This window comes from Malurus melanocephalus, unplaced genomic scaffold (assembly GCF_030028575.1).
Source record: "Malurus melanocephalus ecotype Western Australia unplaced genomic scaffold, MMel_1.1 scaffold_439, whole genome shotgun sequence".
In the NCBI taxonomy this organism is placed as follows: domain Eukaryota; kingdom Metazoa; phylum Chordata; class Aves; order Passeriformes; family Maluridae; genus Malurus; species Malurus melanocephalus.
Genome location: NW_026623671.1, coordinates 438,062 through 465,451, shown reverse-complemented (window position 1 = coordinate 465,451; position 27,390 = coordinate 438,062). Strand labels below are relative to the sequence as shown.

The 27,390-nt window shown below is 38.2% G+C and overlaps 1 protein-coding gene across 2 annotated transcripts in view; it reads left to right on the top strand.

Annotated features, from left to right (window-relative positions):
* Positions 1-27,390, top strand: part of VTI1A (vesicle transport through interaction with t-SNAREs 1A) — a 244,606-nt gene that overhangs the window by 135,425 nt on the left and 81,791 nt on the right. For both annotated transcript variants that reach the window (XM_057380168.1, XM_057380166.1), the window contains 2 exons: positions 7,556-7,626; positions 11,866-11,927. In XM_057380168.1, coding sequence (XP_057236151.1) covers positions 7,556-7,626; positions 11,866-11,927 — 133 coding nt within the window. The remainder of the gene's footprint in view (positions 1-7,555; positions 7,627-11,865; positions 11,928-27,390) is intronic.

Sequence of the window (27,390 nt, the reverse complement as noted above, 5' to 3'; positions counted from 1 at the left end):
TGCTTTATTTATGCACGGACTGCTGCACTTTTTGGTCAATGAGTTTAGGCATTATTTATTAATCGTCTTCTAGGTTTGTTTTATTTTTCTAATGTCTGGGTGCTATTTTACTTCTGGTTTTTGTTGTTTAARTATGAATGTGAATACAGCAGGAGATAGTTCCATTCACATTTAAAATGAATTTCTGAGCAGTGCAAGAAAGGTTAAAACACTCTTTAGCTCCATGGAAGTATTAAAGATCAAACAAGCATGGACTTCTTGCTTGTGTTGCCAGCTTTGCTGACTTTTAATTGGACTGTAGATGCAAGATAAATCTGGTACATTGGAATGTTGGGGAAACATGAACTAACTCAAATGTAATTTTATTTGGCTCTGGCTTTACTTTCTGATGTTGACTTTGTTTTTTGCTTCAAGGAGCACTTTCTCAGATTGAAACAGTTGAAGGATATGCTYTTCTCATAGGTCCTCTGATGTCCAAAACAGACACTGCAAAAACCCTTGTACCTATTGATCAGTTTAAGCTACATAAATGGATCATGAAGAATCAGTTTAAAAAAAAAAAAATCCAGTACTTAGAGATGTAACTAGCACGCTTTGTTCTTCATTGTTGTACAACCCAAATGTCATATACTGTACTTTTGTGTAACTAAGTAAGATGGAAATAAATTCTTTCTCCGCTCTTCAGTTTTAAAACATATTTCAAAATTTAAAAACATTTTCTTGTCTTTTAAAAACATACTGTTACTTTTTTTTCTATTTGCTGGTTGGCTAATAGCCTTGCCTCATCTATTTTGTGCTCAGCTCTGTGTTTTGAAGTGCACTTGCTGCTTTAAGAGTGAATCAGCTCTGGAGATAGGGCCAACTTCATGAGCCTCRAGCTGCTGAACACAGGAGTTTAAGTTGCCAACTCTCTGCTTGCACGTTTGAAGTCTTTAAAATAACCAGATTTGCAGAATCCAGAGTAATTATTTGTACTGCTCTGAGTTTATAGCAAACTGGGTAGATGGTGGAGCACTTTTGATTAARCAGTGATTATGAATCCAGCCTTAGATGAACCAGAGATCACTGTTGTGTCGTCTCGGTGCTGTTTGGAGTCACAGGTTTAATTAAATGACTGTTTGTGGCTCAAGTTTTGGAGGATATATTTCTGCGACTTAATTTAGATGCAATCAGGATTTTTAATACTCTCCCCTGCTAAATCACTTTCGTTCAAAACTGGCAATACTGCAACAAARCATCACCTATTCCTGCACCAAGCTCAGAGTGAGCAGGGGCTTCTTCCAGCCTGGGAGCACTTAAAAGTAATAGCAAAAGAAGACACTGAGGTTTGGCTCTCAACTTTTCATTATTAGTGATTGAAATGGGGGTAGAAAGTTGTTTACTTATTGATGCACTGAGGAAGGATTTCTTTTTGCCTTAGAACTTATTTGAAGGAAGGGGGTAGGGGAGGAAGATGCGATGGGAGGAATTTGGAGCAGATGAGCACTGCTGGGCTGGGGCATGGCAAGAACAATGGCCAGCCTTCAATGTAGACAAGTGCTCAGCAGAATCAAAGTCTGCCACCTCCTGTGAATGTTGCTGTGAGGATGTTAGTAAGGGAGCTCAGCTAGATTGGTGATGGGAGTAGACAGAAAAAAAAAATACATCAGTTAGTGAGAAATGAGTCATTTTTTACCAGCAGATTGATGTAAGTTAGAATTTCAGAAAAGGTATGAAACTTTAGAAACAGAAARAGCGACTGGAGGTGAAGTTACTGGGTCTGTCATGTATCATCTTTCTTCTTTCTTTATCCTATTTTCTTCTTATTCATCTGCCTCTTTTTTTACTGGGGAAGGACAAGCTAGGCCTGGACCATGGGAGGTGTTGGTTACGAAATGCTCCCAGTTTCTTCTTAAAGGCATGTGGCACCTTCCTCAAATATCTTTTCTTCTTTATTTTGAACAAAGCACAAAGACTGAATTCTGATTAGGTGTTCTGGGTGTTTTTCTTTCTGGCTTCCCTGACCCTGGTATCAACGGACCCCTTTTGCTCTTGGCCAATAAAAATAATTTCATGGACATCCATTATGGCTTATAGGGAGACCTTTTCATTTGAAAAATGTTTGTATTGTTGCTGTGGTGCACATCTTGGACTTTGGAAGTTTGGGAGGTATTTTTAGATGTTACTGGCTTCCACAGTAAGACTGGGCAACTTCTTTTATCATCTCATGCAACTGAACTTCTGACAGCTCTGCAARTGTTGTACTCAGTGAATGCTGTGGACTGGGAGTGCTCTTTCCACCTCTATGGCATTTGCTTCTGCTGAAGWGGCCGACTAATCCCTATAAAAAGTAGCTAATTTTAATTTTATTGTGTTAAGTGACCACTTAGCAGCATGCAGATTATCATCTTCATGGCAGATTCTGGAGGCATTTGAGCACTAACTCATGTTTCACTCTTCTGTTAATGCTCTACAAATTGTCTCTCCGTTGCCTTATGGCTGTTACATTATCCTGCATTTATCTGTATTAACCTGTACTTGTTTTTTTAATAACCTTAATGATCTAAATCCTTCTTTTCTAATTRTATCAGCTGTTCAATGTAAATATATGTCAGCTGTGAACTGGGGAGTTTATTGGACTTTTACCTGTGTCCCYATACTTCAAGATATGTCATCACTTTCTTTATTAACTTTCTGCTGTCAGAAGCAAAAGGTGTTTGACACAGCCCTGAATTCTTCAACTCCTGCAACCTGTATTTTCCAAGTTTGTAAATCTGCTTGCTGTCACCTCTGAACAGTGAGCTTTTAACACTTTCTAGCATTTTTTCCCAGACACTGCTGTTGATGATGTATCCTAGCCTCCCGAAATCAAAACTTTTAACCTGTCCAAAATTGAGTGGCTTTTAGAAAAAAAAAAAAAAGTCCCAGCCTTTGTCAGCATAGTTTCCAAAAATCTTCTATAAGCTTTTGCTACATCTTCAGAACATATGATGTCTCTGTTTAAAGACAAAACACAATTTGCACTCCCCAAATGGCGCTGCTCACGAGGCAGGGCTGAGGATCTCAGCCTGGAAATGTTCTCAATTCCTGCTCTGATCAACACAGTGTGGTTTTTTTCGTGTATTTCATTATTCTATAGAACAGCCATCTTGATTTTTAACATGATCTGCTTTTCCCAGTGCAAATGAGTCTTTTCCAACCTCTAATTACATAGCTCGGGTGTATACATTGTATATATTATGAAATTGATATGAAATCATATTTCCAGGCATCCTCTCTCTGATTTTCTTATTTTTATATTTTAAATCATATCAAGATACCTGCTGCATCTTATGAAACTTGTGAACACACACAAACACATACACACATACATATATATGCACACATATAGGGTACACTTTGAGAGAAAAAGTGCTCTGCAAAATATGTTGGATTGTTTTATTTTTCATATAAAAAGAAAAATTGTCTTCAAAATTCATAAAAATGCATGCTTGTTTGTGCAAAAGCCTGGAGAGGTTCATTCCGTGTCATTCCTGTCTCTTGAGTAAATATATTAGTCATCTTAGGGGAAAAAAGTATTATTGACTTGAGTGATTAGAAAAAGCTCTTTCAGAATCAGTTTAGCTGATAAAGTACATAAATTCTTAAATGGCTGGAGGCAAAAAAAAAGTGAAAGAAAAGCCAGTCAAGCACAACTTATTCTGCATCCTTGATGTGTGTGTAGGTATTAGAAATCAAGCTCTGTGGCCCACTTATTAAATAATTACAATTTGTACATATAAATAAATACTGCATACAGGTTACATGCAAATTCCAAAKAAAGGGCTTATTCAGGAGTGCAAAGCATTGCTAGAAGTGATCATTATCTTTTGRGTTTATCTCAGCATAAAAGTCAAAAACCATGTGCCAATTTGTGCRCTTATGAAGGGAGAAGTTACATTTGCATTTGTTGCTTTTAGGGTAGGGGTGTGTTGTTTTTTCTTTGGGTGGGGAAAGTGTATTCATTCTTCTAATTAATTTCAGTGGTTTTGGGTAAGAAATGTTATATTTTTCTTGCATAGCACAGTCTCATAGAGTCAGGCACCATTTGTGTTGGACTCACAACATGGCATTTTTGAAGTGCTCGGCACTAAAGAGGATGATTTCCCATACTTTGTTCAAACACCTTTAGGGCGGAATACATTTAGAGCTGTGAATTTTAGCATTCACCATTTAAGGCTGATGCTTGTTAATATTATGTACTTTTTCAGAACTATTTTTTTTCCCTGGCCATCACGGCATTGCTGAAGACTGAGATAATTGCTCTATCGAATATTCCTGCCCTCTGTCAGTACACAGATAATAATGATGTAAATGCATTCACCCTTTTGCTTCTCACAGTTTAGCTGTAATTTTAGAACATAATTTTATGCATCTCTTTGGGAATTTCAGTCAGAAGATGCAGCACCACTCAGTCTTTGGTAGGACTTGGGACTGCTCTGCRCTGAACATTGTCCGTACAAAACAACTGAAAGGTTGGCATAATCCCCAAATAATTGACATTGTTAAGATTCTATGGAAATAACACCATTACTGGCAACAAGCTACACCCTTCAGGTTGTGTATTGGTCTTAATTCATGCATCTGCACTACGGTAAATCTTACAAACCTGACCTTTTCACATAACTGTAGTAGCTTCATCAATGACTCGCATTATAAGTAGGCTGGAAAGATCTATACAGCACYGTTGCACTAAAAGCACAAATCTGCCACAGAGATGAATGTTTTAACTGGCAGGAAAACATCAGAGTCGTGGGGAAACTTGAAAAATGGTAGCAAGTAGATAGCAATGATATCAAGCTTGTAATTAGCTGTACTGTGGGCTAATGCTACATTTTTCTAGTCTCAGGTACTTTCAGTTGCAAACCAAGTGAAGGGACATGTCTTCCTATCATTGAGAGGTCTTCATTTTCTTTATGTAATAACATTTTTGTTTGACTGTCTTGACCTTCCAGCTAAAAATCAAGTTTCACTGTCATCAGTGAATTTTCTGAGTAGAATGAGGATATGAAGGGGATAAAGTGTCAATTTGTGTTTGCAAATTTATTGTGAGATTATGTTACCTCCGTCTTGTCTCTTTGTTCAACTTATGTTGTTATTTTAGCCCAAAAAAGGCCAAAGATCATCAACRAAAGTGCATGTAGAGTAAAGCTGCTCCTGTAAAATTGATGATCCGTCCAATTATTTATCTATGGAGGCTGCTGGGAAGAAACGCAACTATCTCAGTTCTCAGACCCCTCTGCTAGGTTGAACTTCATGGCTGAAGGTTTAATCCCTAAGTGTCATATCAACAATTCATTCTGTGATATTCTGGCTGACATGCTCTCCTTCCTTATTTATTGATGTCTTCAGTCATCGACAATGAGAGGAAAATACACTATTCGTCAAAGTGACGGTGTTTTACCCTCACTTACAGTTGATGCTGCTGTCACATTGATGGTTGGAAAATAAACTCAATCATTATAAAAAGCTAAGAGTGTGAACTTGCCAGTGACAGGAAGAAGATGAAAAAACAAAAAACCCAAAGAAACCCACAGTAACTTGTTTAAAATTGGTGTAATAAAAATAAAACCGTTTTCTACAAAGATATTTGTGAGCTTTGTTCGTGAGATGCCAAACCATTTTAGCCATATATTTAATACTTAATCCTTTGAAGGAAAATCTGCACCTCGTACTCCTTTATGTCTGCAAACATTTTTAGCACTAAATACACTTATTATCATTTCACCTCCTGCTATTAGGTTAGTAATTTGTTGATTTTTTTCCCCCCTTCTCTTTTTAAGGGATTTTGCTTTGGTTTTTTTTTGTGTTTTTGTTTTTTTGTGGGTTTTTTTTTTCTCCCCTAGATTATATTGAACACATACATCTGTTTGTGTATTACACTTATTTTGAGTGCCTTAATGAGGAAAAGCTCAGTGTAGTTTGGTGCTGTAAGTCYTTTGACATGCAAACAGAGGCAAGGCTCTGGTGAGTCGCTTTCTGAGGCTGCCATTTCTGTAACTGCACCGTGCAGCCTTTTAAACTCCAAACYCATGTATCTTACCACATTTCACCTTTGGGAGGCAATGTATATACAGCTAAAAGTAAAGAGCAGCAAGCCAAGAGGGACAAGATAGCATAATGAGGATGTCAATTTGTGGTCAGAGGAAATATTTATCTTACTTGTACTGTACTTGGCAACTGATAGAGAAATATATATGTAATGAATTTCCTCAGACTTTATCTGGCAGACTGTGTACCTYGTGTTAAATGGATTTAAAAATAACATTGCTTGTCTCAAACTTTTAAAGTTTGAGCTGATTCTGCTTTGGATTGTTCSTTGAAAATGGACTTCTATTGGTATCTATTTTTAAAAAAGAATCTTAATCRTGTTTACTAACATATTGGTGAATTTTTAATGATTCATTTTCTCAAGGCTCCCTGAATTATGACATTTTAAGTTCCCACTCACTCACCGGAACAAAAGCAAGGCTTTTTTTGTTGTTGTTCAGGAAAAAAGAAGCAATGTTTTTGTAGTTTTACTGTTTGGGTGCATATCTCTGGTAAGTCTGCTAAGCACCCTAAATGAATGTGCACAGAAACGCTGGTTTGTCTCACACGTGCTSTGTGTCCCGAGGCAAAGCTACAGCTGCTTCAGCTCCTTCTGCCTGCCTCCCCATCTGTAAAATGGGAATGATTTAACTTATTTTTCTCCTTGGGGGAAATACAGGGAGGGTTTCTTAATATTTCTATAGAGCTTTGAAGATTAAAATCTCCTCTTCTRTACTTGCTGCTAATATTTCAGTGTTAGAGAAGCATTTGATTGAAGCTGTTTGAAGAGGAAAGTTTTGGCATCTTGTGTTGTCTTTGTACCATATCTGGAGGCCTCTCTGCTGTAATTTTGTAACCTTTGGTTCAGTGTAAACTGTGGAAGCAAACAACCCCTGTGTAAACAAACAGTGATGGCTGTACATTAATGTCACTGTGTGCTGTTGGAAACATCAGGAGATTACAGCCCATCTCCAATCCAGCCAGAAACCATCCATGGTGGAGCAAAGCAGACACCAGAAACTGGGCTGAGCCTGAGAAGGCTTTTATTTGAGCATCAGTGGTGAATGCTGAGAGGCTCTGAGAGTGGTTCTCTTCTAATATTTCTCGGTGTCTTTAGAGACACAAGGATGGCTGGTGGTTCACCAAAAGCTTCCTGACTTCCTTGGGCTTAAGGAGCAGGTAGGAATCATGAGCACCCAGCACCCAGAGCAAATCTGAAAGTCTTCTTGCCTTTTTTTTCACAGATCAAAGGTCAGCAGCAATTCCCAGGGCCTAGACAACCTCAGGAGGTTGCAGGGAGACAGCTTCTGGTTTGGTTTGCTCCTTCAGTTTCACGTTGCTTGAAAATGTTTAAATTTAGTATAATGATGTATTCTACTTTGCAGTTAGGAGGAGTGATTAGGCTACTTCATATTAAATGCTGTTGTTACAATCTAACTTGGCATTTTAAGGCCTTGCAGTCACAAGCTGTATTTTTCACCATTTACATTTTTATTTTTTAATGCAGAGCAGATTGGACAGGAGATGCTTGAAAACCTCAGCCATGACAGAGAGAAGATCCAGCGTGCTCGGGAAAGGGTAAGTTTGATAATAAGTAATTGCTGATCTCGCATTTTATTTGCATTGGGCAAGTTCTTTGTGCATGCAAAAATAATCCAGATGAGATATAATCACCATCTCCAGTGGGGAACTTATAAAGTGCCTTACATGGGCCCATCCTGCCAGTGGGGAGTCACTGTAGTCACCAAACCTGCTCTTGGAAGCAAATTTTCTGTCACCACCACGGTTAGGTCAGTGTTCTATCCTTTGAAGGGTTTGTTACAGTGTCAATTCAAGGACTTTTTGGGCCTGTGGAACAGTTCAGTATCCTGAGCTGCTAAGAGTTGATCACCCCTACTCTTCGTAGCTGCAGATGCAAATCACCGCCTCCTCAGGCAGCTCTGTGTGAAAGAGCAGTGCTGCTGCTCTGCCTCTGCAGCCAAGATAACAAATCTGTGACATTTCTGGCTTTTGTGGCYTCCATGGGGATCAGCTCCACTCTGCAGAGTTGGTGGAGATGCTCAGAAGCCCATCTCATCCAAGGGGTACAAATTCTCTGAGCTTCACTGTCAGAACCCAGCCTCTTCTGCTCTCAGAACCAGGAGTTTCGGTCCATGACGTTGTTCAGATATTTTCCCAAGTGTCCAGTTTTTCCAAAGGTAGGTTCTCCCACAGATCTCTTAACTGACCAGTGGCATTCAAAAAAAAAAATTCCTTTTTCTGTCCCAGGGAATTTCTTTACCTGGATAGCTTTGATCAGTACAGCTTCTTATAACAGCATTGATGTGGCATTTTTTGACAGCTGTGCCATTTGCTTTCTGAAGTCCTGGGCATTTGCTTCTTTGAAACACTAAATATGGCTAAATCACTAAATGTAACTAAGAATTGTGAGGATTGACCAAGTTTTGTTCAGGCAACTTGATGTCTTATTTCACCTGCAYTCCTTACATCCCCAGTGACTGCTGAGTCTGAAATGCTTTTCTGTTTCTAGCTGGACAAATAAAACCTAGGCAGTGGAGATGAATAGAGATGAATTCCTTTCTGCTGATCCTAGAAATCCCAGGGATGTAGTTCTGATCACTCATTGTGCACATGGTTCATAGCATAACTTTTCCTTTTCATTGCTTTCCACCTAAGGAGCAAATTTCTTTGATGGTRAAACCTGTAAGATGCAAAAAGCAAGATTAAAAATAAGAAGGAAAGAGCAGTACACATACACTCCACCACAGTGCAGTAAAAAAAYCTCTTGTTGTAATGGAAAATCTCAAATTCCCAGTTTTTTTTACGTAAGCCACTTCAAATATTTTGAGGGAATTCAGAAAAGTTCTCCAATGGAGCCACATGGGTCCTGTCTCAGCTGTCTGTATACACTCAGATGAACATTTAGGGGAGATCTTGAATAATTGGGAAAGTTTTCCATTTTCTGGACATTTTTTTAAGAGCAGGGCAGAGGATGCTCTGTCAATGCATAATAGGTGTACACTAACTACATTAGTAGTGGAATTATTATCTTACCAACCAGGGAATAAACTTGTCTTTTGGAATGCAATTGTCAGCTTTAGTATGATGGTCAGCTTCAACAGTTCAATGTTGTGAAAATTKGGAACATTTTTTTAATGAGCAAAATGTAAACAAGTTAATGTCTCAATAGTTTGGTTAAAATATATGAATTTTTCTGTCTGTAGAGTAAGACTACTTTTGTCTTTAGAAGGYAAAGAGAAGGGATAAAAGCTCTGCTGCAGTCAGATAGGTTAACTGGACTATACAGACACTAAAAGACGCAAAATTTGTCTAAGGCAGACAAGATACCAATGTCAGCATCTTGTTCATCTTCCTGCTTTCTCATTATTACYCTTAATATTATTTTTAAACACCGTGTAGATTTGCCATTGCTATTATCAAAGCCTGTTTCAAAATGTTTTCACTACACCAGTTTTATGAAACATACACTATTTAAGAGGTTCACATTCCACCAAATCCATTCCACACCTCTGTGATGTGCTGGTATTGGTAAAGAAATGATGGAAGAACTGCAATCTGATAATTCAGTTTTAAATMAAAACAAACTTACAGTCTGAAACTCTTTATGAGGGTTTGTTGTTTTTTTCTGCCAGAGCAGGAAGAAAAGGTGTTTTCTTAGCAGTCTCTTGGGAGGTATCTAGAGATCTTCCAACTATGTGTGTACGTGTTTGTTTCTTTTTTAATGTTTCTTTCGCTTATTTTGTGGGTTTTTTATTACCATAAAAACATGAGGTYGTCTTGCTTAGAGGAGTTTGTCAAACCTCTAGGATTCAGCTTCCCCTTCCTAACTATCAGYACTGATTCTAGCTGTCAGGTAGAATCCTGCAGCAAGAGAGGAAASTTAGGATCAAACATTTAATGGTAAAAAGGAGAGCGCTACTTTTCTGTGAAAAGGGAGGAGAAGCCCCAAGTGTTAAATGCATCTTTATGAATAATAAAAGACCAATGTAAAGCATACATTTGTACTTCAGATTCCCTTCTAGCATAGATAAGAACTTGGCTTTTTAATGAGCCTTTTAAAAATTATTGTGACTTTTTTTCTTCTGTTACTTGTGTCAAACCGGGCTAAACTGCTTTTCTGGAGCTTGAATTGTCTAGATGAATCAGGAAAAAATGAGGGAATGGCCTCCCTGGAATATAATGCTCATCTTTGTTCCATCATAGCACATAATTACAGAGATCTGAGAGTCAGTGCAGGCTTTCCCACTGAATATGRTATTGCTAAGAGCAAGACTTGATTGGTGTTATCCAGTCCCAGCTTCTGCTTGGTATTTTCTTAATAGCTTTTAGAAGAACAAGGAGGACGTTTATGCAAAAAGGCTGTGTGACATTGATTACAACTACTGATTTCAGWAACAAGCATTAAATCTTAGTAGTAAATATTTACAGTATTGTGCTCCAGAATAGGACWGGGTTTAATATAGCTGCTGTTCAAATATTCAAGATATAATAGTGGTTTGTTATGGTGAAGGTGATTTGTTATTGGAAGACTGCCACTCTTCTTGGCAGCATTACTGTTTTGRTGGATTTATAACACAGGATGCGTTTTGTCTGCTACAACAAAGTTTTTTCAGTGAGAAGTCAATGACTCAGGTAATCCTTTCAGTCTGATTTGATAATGAAGAGGTAAATATTCAGCTTTCATCCGGAGAAGAATGTTTTTATGTATGCACACACAGCTGTGTTTTGGGACATGTTAGAAACAGTGGTCCCTGCAATTCCATAACTGAAATAGTCAGAATTACATTATCTTTTTGCAGTAGATTTTGATAGCACGCTGTTTCCAAGATGTCTAAAATGTCAGAAGATGTCTCTTCTCTAGCTGCCAGTGGCAAAAGAGGCAATAGGAGAGCAACTCCAGCTTCTTCATTTCTAGATTTCCTTTTGTGGCACACTAAAAAACACAAAAAGAGAGGGGACATTTTAACCCCTTTTAAAAAGCAACAGAAATAAACATAAAAAGTCATTTGCCTCATAACTTTTCATCTCCCCAGTTTCATTTTTTACCTATTTTGCAATAGGTAAAAGGTAATTTTTGAGAGCTGTAGAGCAAGACAGCTGATTCGGTGTAGGTGTAAAGTGTAGGTTTCCTTTGTCCTAATAAACTACAAAAATGGCCTTTTCAGTGAGTGAGAGATCCTTACATGAAAAAACCCCACCATATCCACACTACAGCTGTTTCCTCTGTACATATACATCCAGTTCACAAAGCATTTGAGCACCCAGGCCAGAGGTGGCTGCTGTAAGGTCAGTACAAGTTTTGTGTTTCAGGGGCAGTATAGACATACTCCTTTCACACAGAATTGCTAAAAGGACATATTTTGTATTTCTGGGTTTTTTTTTTTTTCTTTAAACTACTGTCTTTGAAAAACAGTGAAAGAAATACATGTTTTTCTTTTCATAAAGCATCAGGAACACAGCACATGATCCCTTGATCACTTCACAAATATACACAACCAATACACGTGCACGTGGGGATTATGGATACCAATGTGCACAGCTTCTACCTGCAACTCTTTATTGGTAAAGCTTTTGCTCTTTATCCTGACTCACCTTTGTTGCCTCAATGACTTATCTTCCCTGGGTTTCATATTTATGTAAGTGAAAACAAGACAAAATATTTTTAAATTTCAGAGCTTTGGTGACTTTACAAGCTTTTTTTGTGCCAAACCTGAAGCTGATTGACTCAGATGACTGCAGAAATACAAAACAGAGTACCTGTTCCTTTCACCTTTAACGGGACTCCTTTCTCCCCAGCTTAGAGAAACAGATGCAAACCTGGGGAAGAGTTCCAGGATTTTGACGGGAATGTTGCGAAGGTAAGGCCAAGGTAGGGGCATTTCCGCTCTTTCTTTTCTTCTTCTCTCCCTCCATGTCTTTATTTTCAGTTTTATTTCAGCCTCAACATTTTGCTGCCATAAATGACTTTTTGTTACCTGGGCTGCTGTGTAGGATGTCTTTGGATGATAGAAGAAAGCATGAGAAAAGTTTTCTGTGGCTTGCAGGACAGTCCTTGTGCATTGATTTAGCATCTTTGTTTCTTCTTATTTGTTGGGGTGTTTTGGATGTGTATTCTGAAATTAAGCTTTTTTGGTTATGATTTCCTGTGTTCCTTATTCTTGAGTGATTTCCGTGTTTTGAGGGGKTTTTTTTACCTGTTAAAATGAGAAAGTTGGTAAATGTTTTGGAGTGCCATAAATTCATGTGCAGAGAAAAGGTTAAAATTATCAGTTCTGCCTAAATAGATRGGGCAGTCAACCCTTGTGGTTTTGACATGTTTATTCCATGCTTTCAATGTTATGAAAATTGTCCTTGGGATCGAAATGTGGTGTTACAAAAAGGAAAATCGTGCAATGTCCTAAAACTCTGGGACTGAAGRGAGGRGKTTATCCACTGATTACTTCTCCCCGTAAATTTACATCTGTGCGTTCTCAGACAGATTTTTTTGAATTAGTGGYATCTGTGGATATGTGTCCTTTACCCAGTGAAACAGCACCTGAGCTTCTGTGTGATGTCCATAATTCTGTATATACTCATCTTCCTGAAGAAGAAATAATCGCTCTAATGAGAGGTGCTGGTTGGTAAGAAAGCACAGTTTTAAAGGAGTTTAGTGCCTCCTGTGAAGAGTTCAGTCTGAAATTACCCTTGCCACAGGCTTTTATGGTGTATGTTTGCTTAATGCACTTTGCCTATTAAATTTAAAAAAAATAAAAATGAAAAGGTAAAAAAGAGAAGAAATTTTTAGTGAATAACTTACAATATTTGTTCTTTAGCACAAGCTTTATCTCTCCATAAGTCTCCCCAGAAGAATACCTTTGTTAGTTCCTTGTATACCAAATTGACAAAGGTTAAAATGACTGAGCCTCATGCCTTCATTTCACAGATTTCTTACAATTCCAACTCCAAAATGTAACATATAAAATTCTCTGATTAAGAGTAATATGTAAATGACACAAGCTAAATTCAAAATCCATGGAGGAAGGAAGTGGCAATTGAAAGGGATGGTTCAGTGACTGTAGACAATCAAAATAAACTATAAAAAAATGAAGGAAAAGAAAAGACACCAACCAAACCCAAGTCTCCCCAGGAAGGGCTCTGCGACATGAGCTGTAACGAATATTCTGCATATGTCTCCATTTTGTCAAATCTCATTAAAGGGGTTTCTTGCTTTATGTCAATTGAGCTGTCCAAAAATCATTCATCATTTTAGTGTAAAAAAAAATCATGCAGTTATTTAAATAATATCATATTAATGTTAAAGTTCAGCTGTCATTTAATAGTATGGCTTAATCAGACATAGCATTTAGGAAAAATAGTTTTTTCGGGCWTTACTTGGCTTTCAGGTTGGCAGATTCAAATAAGGATTTATGGGTTTCTAAACCAATGTATTCTTTCCATGTTTATGCTTGAGGTACCCCAGCCTTTTTTGCAGCACCCTGTAGTCTGTTATTTTCAATAAAATAAAGTATCTCCTCATATTGTGTTTGAATACATTTGCAAGTAATTTGGAGGAGCTGAAACAAAAACATATGCTGTAACCTTTGACTTTGTTTTGTGTTTGGGAATCACAGTTAGGAGTCCTAGTTTATAAGTGTTCCATAAGCCAAATGAAAAATAGGATCTTTCTGAAATATACTTGGGCTCTTCTTTTCAGACAAAAGGATTATGTAGTCACACACCACAATGGCATCTTTCTGTGTGTCAGAAAGGCACTGGATTTCCTTTTCCTTCAACAAAAATGCTGAGCTGAGTCACCCATCCAGATGAAAGGCAGGTTAGGATTTAAGCTCAGTTCAGGTAAATGTGCCAAAAGCAATGCCAGCCTAGGAGCAGCTTGCAGTAGACAATTCTCAGGATGTTGTTTAAATCCACATCATTGATAGAATTATGTGAATTTAATTTGTTTATGACTGTTGGGTAGAAGGGTCTAGCGTTACCCCAGCCTCAGCATCATCCCAATTTGTTTAGTTGCAAGAATAATCATAAAATACAGACCTCAAGAAATCAGMGTGTATTAGACAAATACAACTGTAAGAAAAATAATTAGCACAGATTGGCAGTTGTGTCCTAATTTCTGTATTCTTCAGTACACCAATACAATATTTCACGTAATTAMTGTAACCAATAAAGGAAAACACTGGAGGACCATTCTCCACATCAATATTATACAGAAAAGGTAATGTTAAACTGAACATTGCTCAGTGTAGTTGCTGTTCCCACAATATATATTTGCTGATATGCTTGAAGTCATATGCCATGCTAGCACCCTGTGCTTCAAATTAGTGCCTAACTCTTTCTAATTTTACTGTCTGGGAAAGGCAAAGCAGCATCTCTTTTGAATCTGGCTGAATACATTAAGAGATCAGGTATTTAGATAGCTAGAGGGCTAAATTACTGCCTTTGTGTGACCTAAATTCCCTGGCCATGTGTTTGTGCATGAAGTGTTCTGGAGATGGGGAATAAAAGCAGAGGCAGGTTTTGTAGGTTGCCACAGCTCACTAAGGAAATCAGTGGCATAATAGGGACAGGTCTTCCTATCCCAGTTTGTTGCTCTAGCAATGAGGTATCCAGCATTATGTRTTGGAATTTGTTATTTCCCAATATTTTAGGTATGTGAATAGGAGTATTTCCGTAAAAAGTGTTTTTAAATATTTTCATTTTGAAATTAYCTATACATTCATTGGTTTTTTTTCTCTAGAAGCTACTTAGGTTCTGCTAAACTAATACATTCCTCCTATGGCGTGGAATTSCTAAGATAAGGGGGAATGGCTTCAAACTGAAAGAGTATGATTAGATTGGCTATTAGGAAGAAATTCTTTATTGTGAGTGTGGTGAGGCCCTGGTTGTCTCAGGTCTCTATCCCTTGGCCTGTACCCCAGTGAGARCTGGGGAGCGCACAATGTGCTAGAAAGAAGTAGAAAAGAATGTGTTCTGGAATATCATCAGGTTTTTTGCCCATATCCTAAGCCAATAGCCTAGAAAAGCTTATAAGAAAAGAATTTGGAAAGTCTCCAAGCCACACACAGCCCAGTGGGAAACAAACAAACCTAAAAGTAACCAGATAAAAATTTCAGTAGATTCGAATCTTTATTCAATTAGCAGATAAGTTCTGTCTACCCACTTTCAAATTGCAGGAAAATATTTTAAAAKAATAGCTGCTACACTCCAGAACAACTCTTTATCCTGTCTGGTTCATCAGGAAATTTTTTTACCAAAAATGCTCTTTCAATCTTCAGATTTCAGTTTTCTGGATTGTTATCAATTATGGTTTGAGAAGCCTATGAACACATCTCCTCTTATAAAAGAGACATTTAAAATTTGATTTTCAGCAGGACAGAGGCACTACCTGTGTCTGATAGARATGAAGCAGTAAGGGCTCAGTTCAGCTCTCAGGTGATGAGTTCTGTGCCTTGCAACAGCTGCATGACCAATGTGACTCCAGTCAGAAATGGAATGCTAGTTACGGTCAAGCTTCTTCACTCTTCTTTCCAGGAAAATTCTGTGAGTTTGGCTTCTTGCATCACTTCTAGTCAAACTTCCTTCTGCTTTTGAGCTCCAGGATAGTCCAGACCTTGCAGTTATTTTCCAACATTTCGTAGAATTGTAGGATGATTTAGGTTGGAAGGGACCTCTAGAGGTCACTGGTCCAACCTCTGTTCAAATCAGGTCTCTAGAGTTGGTTGCTGAGACTCTTCTCCAGTTGAATTTTAAACACATCCAAGGCTGGAGATAGCAATGCCTGTCTGAGCARTCTGTTCCAGTAACAGTTGATATTAGCAGTTTTTCCAGGTATCTCACTGAAATTCCCAGCATCCAACTTGTGTCCTTTGCCTCTGGCCCTAAGCAGAAGTAATTTAAAACACGATTTTTAGAATTGGCCTTCAGCATTTGGGCCTGGGCTGCAGGTTTTTTCGGGTATTTCTCAAACAGCTCAACAGTGGTGATGCTGTGGTCATGGGGTGAGGGGACATTTGGTGTAGGGCAGTGCTCTGCCTCCACCCCCTGTCCTGGGCCATGGTTGTTCAGCAGTCTATGCACAGGAGTTAATTTGCTTTCTCTCACTCCCAGACATGTGCAGAGTTAAGGAAGTCTGTTCTGCCTTCTTGTTTGGCTTCAAAGCCCACATTTYCATGTGTTAAGAGCAGCAGCAGGGAGCAGCTCCTGTCCATGYGKACRCAAACCCAAACAAAGATTGAGTGTYAACACTGCCTTTTTCCCTATTTCCCTATCAGTCTCTGCTTCCATCCCCAAAAGTCCATGACAAAAAACTGTTTTTCTTCTAAAAAAAGAAAAGCCAAAGCCTGCCTCGGTGATACTTGGCCATGAGTGTTGAGTCTCTGCAGTTTTCTGAAGGCAGATCTTTGTATCACCGATCCAGAGTGTAGTTTAACATACAGCTACATTTGCCTTCTTTTCRTGCTAATAGAGGAGTTCCTCTTTCCAGGATATTTGGTTTCAAGCCAAAAGAAGTTTGAGTAGAAATAGTTGCAGCAGCTTTTTTGGTTCATATATTTCTATTTTTACTTCAAGGTGTATTTCTACACTGAAAAATTATTGAAATGGTAAATCCTCCAATAACATGTCTGCTCCATGTTGAATATTTACAGCTGCAGCTGTTTACTTCAGTAATTTGGACCTTGATTCGGGAACATATTTAAACATATGGTTAACTTAAACCAGAGGGGCAATTCCCTTAACATGAGGGAGACTGAATAAGGGGGGGAGTAAGTGGCAGAATGATTCTGGGTCATCTCTTGGGGCAGCACAGCTTTTATTGTGCTCCTTGCAAACCATGTCCTTAATATTTCTATTGTTAACTGGAAGCCATAAAATACACGTAGGGTATTTTAGTGCTTGTTCCTGTCAATATAATAACTTTTAAAAATAATTTTCATGACTTTTGAGCATTTAATATAGTTATTTGATTCTTATATTATTGTACTTTTGTGTTTAATTGTGCTGCTAACCTTTATCAATTATGAAKTGTTGAATCTTTTCAGATGGAAACTGATAAACTCTGTGGTCCTGTTAATCTAGTCCTTGGATGAGGAACATACTTGTTATTCCAGATTAAACCTTGGCATTAATTAGTACCTAGTTGTTCCTCACTTTGTCTCTGACTTTAAAAAGAAACCTTGTTTCTTTGTTGAAGTGATGGACAAAACATCTGGAAAACATAAATGCGTTGTCAGCAGAATTCCCAAGGGTGAGCATTCTTCTTCATTAGGAGTCCACCCAAAAAACAGGAAATGTACCTCTAGCTCTGAACAGCAAATATTTTAAAGGAGTGTGGGACAATGTGTGTTCCCTGTCCTTAGTTTATGTATGATGCAATCTGATGCATGTAGGATGCATTTTTTATTTTTAATAATCAATGGAAAGCCTAATTTTCTAAACTTTACTGATTTCTCTTAGACATTGTTGTGTGTGCGCTGTTTCCACAATACTTTTGAAAAACTTTGCCTTGTTTTCATTCCGTGTTAGAAATACTGCTCAGCTCATGCACTGTGGAGGGTGCAGGAGTCTTTTGAGCTGCTCTAAAACCACCAGCATCAGTACACAGAGAGTTCCAGGCCACAGGCACTGAATGCCTTACAGAAAGGGACCAATTTCAACATTGCAGGCATGTAGCTGGGATTAGTTTAATGCCACCGTAGCCTTTGCAAACCTTCATCTSTAACAACCTAAGTGATGCAGAGTTTTCTTCAAACCTGGAAGAAAAAAAGGAACATCATGATTGATCTTTACATCTAGTAACTTAAATGCAYAGGATAAAATAAGTTGGTGTTTTAATCTCCTTGTGCCCAGGCTGCCTTAGAAGGGGATGTCCCTCATTCAATGAGATAAGAGCATTTATATGGTAGCATTGTTTTATTTTTCTGATTGTTGGAAAGCTTTCTCCAYAAGCTGTCAAGCTGCCCACACTATGTCCATTAKGAGCAGGGTTCTCAGCATTCTTCAGACCATATTTCTAATTCTCTTTTTCTATTCCTTTTTGAAGTGCACAATGGTCTTTGTTCTGTTCTCTCCATTCTTTCTTTTCTATCATCTGGAATTGCTATCTCCTTTGCTCCCCTTCAGTCTACTCGTGTCCAGCTGAACAGCTGGAAAAAACATTAACACACAGTTGTGTTTCTTCAGGAAAGCAGGATCCCAGTGGATAATTATCCCTGCTAGGCCTAGACTGCAAATACCAACATTGTAAAGCATCGTCATAGGTTAAGTATCACGTAACTCTTTGTGGTTTTTTTCTGTTCTGGGATAGGTTGGCTGCCTTCGAGCAGCTAGAGCCTAAAAAAAGGTCACAGTGTTGGGAGTGAAGAAAAAGGCATTTCCCAGTCAGCATTGTCACGTCTGAACCACAGCAGGTATCCCATAACATCCTTCCTTGAGAAGCCATGTCTTGTGTCAGCATAAGCAGTCAGGCTTTCCTGCACYAGTCACAAGGAGGTTCCAGCAGGATGAGTTCTCTCTGGTGTGATGTTCAGGAATAGTGAAGGTTGTGAACCTATTTTGAATATGGTAGGATTGTTTATGTGAGAGAAACTGTTGGCAAATGCTTGAGTGTTGGCATTGGTAATTGCTGAAATAACTGTAGGCAACTCTTCAGAAATTGATTAAGTCAAACTCTTTAAGGCCAGTAGTTGATTAGGAATCATATTGACACCACTCACACTACAACTGTGAAAGAACAATGATTGAATTTTACACATTCCATTTACTGCAGAGTGTTTAAACCACGAATTCCTAAATTTATCTTTTTCTGAACACTATACATGCTATCTTGTCACTTCATTTTAATCCATGATTTTACCTAAGGAAATAGAACCAACTTGGAAGCAATTTYAGAAAAGTTCATCCCTTTCTGTTAAGGCAGGATTGACTGGCCTTGTTTTAATCCTGGCAGGTATTTGTTCGGCCTGCTCTTCACTGACCAACATTCCCCATGTCTTCAATCAGCTATTTCTGAGTTTTCCCTAATGTTTAGCCCAAATCCTCTTTCCTGGTAGAYAGAAAGCTTTTATGTGCTGGTGTATGCAAGGAGATTTCTGGTGACTTGTGCTGTGGAAAGAATTTCTGCTCAACTTTKCAAGAATTAGAGAACATAAATAATGGTATACAGAATTAAATTACAGTTTCTAGTTCTCATCAAGCCAAGCCTTTTGGTGGGATACAGGAATGTAAAAATGGGAGGTTTGGATGGTATTCTAATGGACATAWCCTGGAAGCTCAGCCTCTCTAAGCAGTAACTTCATGTGTAGGTGTCACAGAGCTKTGCACATAGAGACACCAAAATTAAATCATCCTCACAAGGTTGTTTATCGGGATTAAAACTAGACTGCATGCTGCACTGACTAAAAGCAACATTTGAAACTCAAAAATTCAGAGATTTAACTTTTTTGGTGGCACTTCCAAACACTTGAAGAAAAACACGGTAATTGTGTCAAACAAATATCATTTTAACTAATTTCTCCCACCCTTGCCCATAGACACATCAATATTTTGGACAGAGATAGTATTGGAAACAAATGGAGGAATGTGTATTGATTTGCCTAGTCTTTTGTCAGGTAAAAAGCCTCCCTTGTGTGTTTTGAATATGATTTCCAGTGGCACTTGTCACTTTTCTTGCTACACTTGATTAAAATTGTTGGCTTTTAATAAAAGCAAAGTTAACGTGGCTTTCCAGCACGATTCTGATCGCACATTAAGGACTTTATGTTTAAGAAAACAGTGAAGTCATCGTTGGTTTAAAACTGCTGTGMTATCACAATTTTGTCCTTATTAGCGAATCTTTTAGACCAGATCATTTTCAATCTAGTTCACAGCAGCAGGTCAGACTTTTGGCTGTGCTCAAGAAACATAAGAGATTGAGTGGCCAACAGCTGGAAAAAGGAAAACTTAGCTGAGCAGTATTTTTGTTCTAGTCAGTCAGTGATGTTCTACCACAAAATGCAGGATGTGAACTTGCATAGTTGTGTGAGCAATTTTCTCACCTGTAACCCTAATGTTGAACAAGGAACTCTTAGTTTGAGCAAAGCTTGGTTGGGGTGGAGTGGGTTTGTTTTGTTGTTGCTGTTGCTGTTACTGTTTTATAACAAAAGCCACAAATTATGATTATGAGGCTCAGAGTTTGTTGCAGATAATTTAGTGCTGCTGTGGGACAAGACCAAAACTGAGGAAGAATTTATAYTCTTGGTAGCATGTAATCTGTTGTATTGGACCTTTAGTGATGTGAAGAAATATTCACACATCACTAACCTGCTGAGCAGCTCTCTGAAGAATAACAAAGTCGTGAGTGAGAAAGTGTGTCCATACAGTGAGAGATTATTTAGTCGACTCGGTGAAAAGAAGGATGAAAATTTCCTAATTCTGACTGGCTCTTTGACTAATATGGAAGACCCAACCCAAGCCATTCTGTGATTCTATGATTTGAACCTGATCAAGGAGGCAAAGAAAAGTCAGTGTGGAAATTGTACAAAATGGGGAAGACAGAGAAAAACAGTTTTGYCATAAACGCTGGGATTTATGTTCTTTACAACATTTGTGTAGCTCTCAATTCATGCAGGATCTCGATGTGTAGCATTTATTACCTCAGAGCTCCTGTTCAGATTGGAATTTGMTATATTAATCGAAGTGTGACCCAGGTTTTTGTAATGTCTGTGAGTTAGAGAAAAATCTTCATCATGTCTTTTACTTATTTAGTAGATCTACTGATAGTTTACATTGCAACACTTTTATTTCTTCTTGAAAAAAAWATTACACCTTTAGATTATTCTTGCTACTCCCTACTTTCCTCCTGATAAAAATGCTTTTGCAAGTTAAAAAAAAAAAAAAAGCCCTGCTGTTGTTTCTCTGACATGCTTATMATGGCCGCAAATAATGTGTTTAAATGGGGAATTGTTTGAGAAACATGATTCTAAGTGTGTCCAATCTTGCCTAGATGTTGGGAAGCATATGGTYTACTTTATCCATGCCAAGAAACTTCCTTGCCACTTTCTGTCACCGCTGTATTTTTCAAATGCCGTTTTCAGCGTGAATGGCGCACACGTGTTGATTGTGAAGGTAGCATTCTTTCAGTACAGCCTTAAGCTAATTACTCTTAGTGGCAGTGGGGCTTTGTACCTCATTTGTGAGCAGCTATTTATGCTCCTACACCAGTACAAAGCCATGTTTCACATTACCAGTTTACCAGACTATTACGCCATTGTGTTTTAATCCACTGTAGGTGGACGGAGAATATGAGCCATCTGTTTTATTTAATGATATAATCAGTAAACAATATATGCACTTTACACATTTGGTCATTAAAGATGCCCATATTGTTGGGCCCTGTATTTACATTGTAAATTGGTGTATTCACACATCGGGCTCRTTCTGGTGTCAAAGGCTTGCTGTGTTCATGAGCTGGTACAAAGCAAGCTCAGTAACTGCTCCAACCCAGTGCAGGTGGTCGAGCTAGTTGCCACACAGATCAAAAGTCAAACAACTGTGAATCTTCCTTTGAAAAGGCATTTAGAGAGACAAGGCTGGTCTTATCTTCACAAACAAGAAAGAGTTATAGATATACATCATGAAGTGATGAGAACAAAAGGGGGTTTTATAATCGTTCTGCGTCAGAAAATCCAGTACTGCAGACTTTTTGTGGRGACATCTTTGAAATATAAAGAACATCTTATTTTTCTGGACAAAATTTAAAGGACTGAGTCTGAATTATTAAATATGAGAAGGTTCAGTCATTTCAAAACTTTGGAGACAAGAAGTTGCTTTCTCTTAGAATTGATTTAATTTAATTTTATTTTCAGCAATGCTTAAGCAGAATGTAACAGACAGTAACAGCAAAGCCCAATCTTATTCAAGGGATAGAGGTGAATGGGTGTATTTGTGCTAGAAACAAAGGAAATTGGTCGATGTTTCAGTTTCCCCAAAGTATCCTCCATGAGCACCAAAAAAACAACCACCAAAGTACATTAACAATTCATTTAAAGTAAAATCTTGTTTGCTGGCACATTTGTAAGGAGGTGAAAGATCACACGGTCCCATTTTAAACCAGTAATGTTCATTTTAGTGTTTTACTTAACAACTTTTGCTTAAGATGCCCAGAATTTGAGATCTTTATTGGAGGTCTGAGTCTTGSTTCTCATTTTTATATTTTATGAGGAAATAGAATTGGGTTTATCAGCAGGTGAAGGCCTGGCTGGCATTGATGGTGCACAGGGAGGGGAAAGGGCTTGTGGAATTTGTGTGGCTGAGGGTGAGTTGGCAGGTCCACAAGGCTGGAAGCATCTTGAACTTCGCACCACAACTTGGTTTCTGTTCATTTTGATTTCTGTTCCTACAAAATGCAGATATAATCAAAGGCACGAGGTATATACCCACTCACTAACAAAGGCCATGTGCTGAAGTATGTTCTCTTTCCATTTACTCTTAAAAACATGAGGAAATAGCTTTCTAAGTCTTTAAATCTATTTCAAAGGCAAGCTAATTATATTATTGTTTGGGTTTTTTTTTTAATCTTGAGGTATGAAGAAAGAAGGGTTTTTTTGCTAGGACTTTTTATGCTGGCATGAATTTTAGAGATAAAGTATTTTCAAGTGCATGAGCAAAGAGAAGAAAACATCTCATTTTATGAGCTACTATATATATTTCAAAATATATAATATTTTCATGGTTAAAATATTTAAAATAATACAAAGGACTCAGCTGTAACTGTCCCTTTTATGGTCTTTTCATTGGTATTTCATGTAAGTTGAATATTAAGCATTGGCATGTTTCCATAGGCTTTGTGATGTATTGCCTTTTGATTCTGAGATATTGTCTGACTATTTCTAATCTTATCAAGGGGCTGAGATTATTTTTTTTTGCCATCCCAATCCCAGTAAAAATAATCAGAAACTTGGCTACTGATATTTGATTCTTAGCTTTGTCCTGGGTATATCTTGGGTAACTGTGAACACATCTGTTTCTGTGCATCTCTAAAATGAGGATAATATTCCATATCACAGCAAAGCATTCCAAGAGCAAATGCCCTTAATTAATCTGTGCATGGTCCTTGCATGACCTGATGAGAGTTTATGAATGATAGACTGACTGGTAGCAGTGCCCATCCTGATCTGGAGTCGTGGCTTAAATGGATTTAAAAGGGGTGAAAGAGAAGCATGGGAAGAATTTAGACCAGAGGGGTGTGGAGTATCTGATTTCCCATAATAGTCCAGTACCAAGTACATACCTCAAACCCTTAGCTATTGAGCTATGGGAAAGAGGAGGCATCAATTCTTTGCTGCCTTCTTCAGACAATTTTGAGAGCTACAGGTGACAAGCTCGTCTTATGTTGGGCGTCATTTTTGGGTTTGTTGCAGACAGAAAAGAGTATTTGAGTTGGTTCAACAAATAGAATTAATGCATCCCTGGACACAATGATGAAGTATATATATGCATATATGTATATATATTTATATGAGCAGTAATGTTAAATTTGATGTGCTAGCCCAAGAAACTATTTCCTTATCAATCTTTCCTTACTGCTACTGTCAGAAATGATGTTCCTGTAGCTTGCTGTGGACTGTGRTGTATTATTGCTGGGTCCTGCCATCCTGAAATCAATCAGGACTTTACAAAATCTGTTAAGTACCTTAGGGTTTCTCAAAGCAGAAGCAGATCCTTACAAGTGCAATGTTTTATGTTTTGCTATCACAGCACTGCTRTTTCCYTCTCAAAGGAGGAGTGGAGGAGAGRMGTGTAGGCTCAGGGRTGAAGGCAGACAGTCACTTSCCCTGGTCAAAATTACCTTTGCCACCATCACCTCTCACCTGTGGAGGAATGAAAAAAAAAAACATCCATGTTACAGAACATGGATGGGTAAAACCATGGAGATGATCTGGGAATGCATAAAAATTCTATCTCATGTAGTAACTCGATGACCAAAAACGCACTAGTGAGCCATTGAAATGCCAGTATTTTACTGTCCTAGAAAGAAAATAAAAACGTGGATTTSAGTTGCATTTTGTTGAAATTTCCACTGACCCGATGGTGGTCTTAGCTGCAAAGTTAGAAGAAAGGCTGTTAGTTTGTGCAGCAGGCACATGTTGAGAGCTGGAGTGGAACGAGGTCTAAATGTGGCAGCTGATAATGGTKCTGTGAAGCACAATTTTCATGAAGAGGCCTCTTTAGAGAACRTCTCCTGTGCTGGTGCACTTGATTGGTCATATTTTAATGGCCATCTTTGAATAATTGAATAATTWTTAAAGCTCTACCAGCAAGGAATGAGAGAGTGAAATTCCCACACGACAGTTCCATCAGATGATTCCTCTTTGAGGAATCAAATAACATGAACCATTTATAATTCTTCATGCAGGTCTTGCATACAAGGAGTTTTTTACTGAGTAAATTCCCAGTGTCCTCTTTRGAGTAAGATGGAGTATTTGGAATTACGTGATACTCATAAATTATGTTAAGAACGTTGCAGTATTGTTTTGGAAGAAACTACACAAACATTGTTGGCAGTGCTCGAGATCCTTAGCAGTCAGCTAAGGAAATAGGGATCCCAAAGATGCTCACTGTGAATGGACAGCACAGGTGAAGCAGGGAATGTTGGATGAACCCACACTCTTTTTCAGGAATCGACTTTTGTGTGGTTGCAATTCTGTTCTTTGAAATCAGTGGAAAACTTTGGGCCCAAGTGCTTGTTTTCAGAATCTGGGWGCAGCAGCAGGTGCTCAAGACACCAGGGAAAAGCTATTTTAGAAATGCAGAGTCGAGCTTGGAGTACAGCTTCTGTTTTGTGCTCTTGCTCCACTGACCCAATTAAATACAGGTTTAGTAGGGAAATATTATTGTGGCTGAGCTGGATTACAGAGATTGGTTGGGAGGCTATTGAACTTGGCCCTAAAATATTGATTTCTGAGCCTGACTTCAATTTGAGACCCTGCTTTCTTTAATCCRAACCCTGAGCATATGTATCATCATTTAAAGGAACGGACTGCTTTGTGAGGAGGAAGCCAAGAATTGGCCCCAGAGAATGCCTTCCCTCACGGAAAGCCACCACCCCCTGATTTGATGGCTTCCATGCTAATGCATCTTTCTAGGGGGCCTCTTTGTCCTGCATTGTTACTTATTTGGCTCTTCTTTTCTTTCAGTCTTAATTGTCATTAGCGTGGGGTTGGTTTTTTTGGTTTGTTTTTTTTTTTTCATAAAGTCATCTGGGGAATACTAGTTTATTGCATATTGTTGTGTTTGTCTAAAGACAATTGCACAAGCTTGAAACTTAATCCTTATAATCTCTCCTACTAGGGAGTGCTTGAGATAAATACTGTTGTATGCTTGGTGGGAGTGGGTCTTGACTTTTTGATCATCCATGTCTAAATGTTGAGTAATACTTAAGGGAAAATGTTCTCAAAACATTCCTTAGATGATTATTAGATTATATTTTATGTTTGATAAAAACTGGAAAATTGTATAAATATTTGCTTAACATCCCACCCCTTAAGCAATTTATTTCTTTTCTGGCCTTCAACCCTCTTGCTCAGTGAAATGAGATCAGTCACTTTCTGTTTATATTCAGTTTCACTTTGCAGTTATCGTGTATGTGTAGTGCGATTCTGCACTGCAGAGGCATATTTAAATAATAAGTGAGGAATAAAGAGGAAGGAAGGGGAAAATTATTTTTAAAATATTTTCCAGTGTCTTCCCCACATTTCAAAAGTAAACAAGTGCTATAATTGTGCTGCATRCATCTGGTGTGCTAATAACTAGTGTTACAAGAAATTTTAAAAAATAATTTGGTCCTACTTTTCTATAAATTGTTTGTCACACAGTAAGTTTATACATATCATGTTCCAGTRGCTACTGTTAAAATCAGCCTTTGGCAAAAGCAAACACATGATATCRTGTTCTCACAAGAACAAGTTTTCTGGAAAGAGACAACTTTTTCATGTAGGCAACAGTCAATACCCACATAGGTCAACTGTTTGACTGTTTYCTCTCATCTGAATTTTTCATTTTGGATCAATACAGAGAATGGGTCTCAACATCATAGACATCAGAATGAATGCTAGGTCATGTTTAGAGCTCRACTAGATGGGAGGAGGGGTTTAGGGTAACATTATGTTAGGGGGAAAAAGAGCATCAGGTCCAGCAAATTAATTTAAAAAATTGCAGACACTTCTCTGCACCAACCAGCCTTGAAGTATTTCTGTTGTAAGTGCAAAATAGCTGGTTTAGATGCAAGAAGTCCTGGAGTTTCCCTTGAGTCTTCTTTCTCTTCCACCATGTTTTTGCAATTAAATACTGGATGAAAATTATTTTTTCTTTCCTTTTGTTTTTTGTTTCATTTTCAATGTGTTWCTTTTTCCTTAATGTGTAGCAGCTGATTTTTCCTCTGCTGGCTCACTGGGGCACAGAGACAAACCTCCTTTCAAGGAACAGAGTTCCAGCATTGTTGTTGATTATTTTATTGGGAAACCATTTCTGTGGCAATGCAGGCTCTCTAGCTTCTTGATGGAGGAAAAAAACACGAGATGCAAGTGTTTTAGTCAAAGGTGCTTTTCTCTTTTTTCCAAAGTTTCAAAGTCAAAGTTTCCRTTTTCTCTGTAATGTGGATGGTCTYACAAAGAAAGCAGACATGAAGGCATGTGTGTCCTCAGCACACTCATGAAAACCCAAATTTCAAGAGCAGCCAGCCCGTGACAGACAGATAGACAGATTCATGTTCCTTTGGGAGCACAAGTGGCATTCTCCAGAGTGTGACCCATTCTTGGTAATTCCCACAAAGTTGCAGTTGAGATTTGCTGCTCCTTGTAGGGCAAAGAGCAAGTTTGCTTTCCAAGATCTCTTTGTCCTTCTTTTTTCTGGCTCACCCTATCCTATTTACCCAAAGTTTGAGTTGCATTTCTTGCAGGAGTCTGGRGCTTCCTCTCCATCCCCTTCTGTGGTTTTCATAGCCTGTTGTTTGGAGATGGTTTTGACGTCTTTCTACAAACATATTCACTGAGAATCACAATGTGGTTGCTCTGAAAAAAGGCAGCATTTCTTTTTTCCCTTCCTCTTTATGAACTGGAGACATAATGTGTAAAAGCTTGGTGTAAGCTCACAATAGCACTTTGTCCTCTTTCACATGGTTTGCCAAATAACTACTGTTGTGGCAACAGCTGTAACCAAGCATGGTGTCAGCTCTTTTTGCCATAACATGACTGGATGTCAATAATTTTAATATAATGTGAAACACACTCCCAGGCTGTGCAATGAGGCATCTGATTATTAAATTCCTTGAAATATCATCTGGGTTGG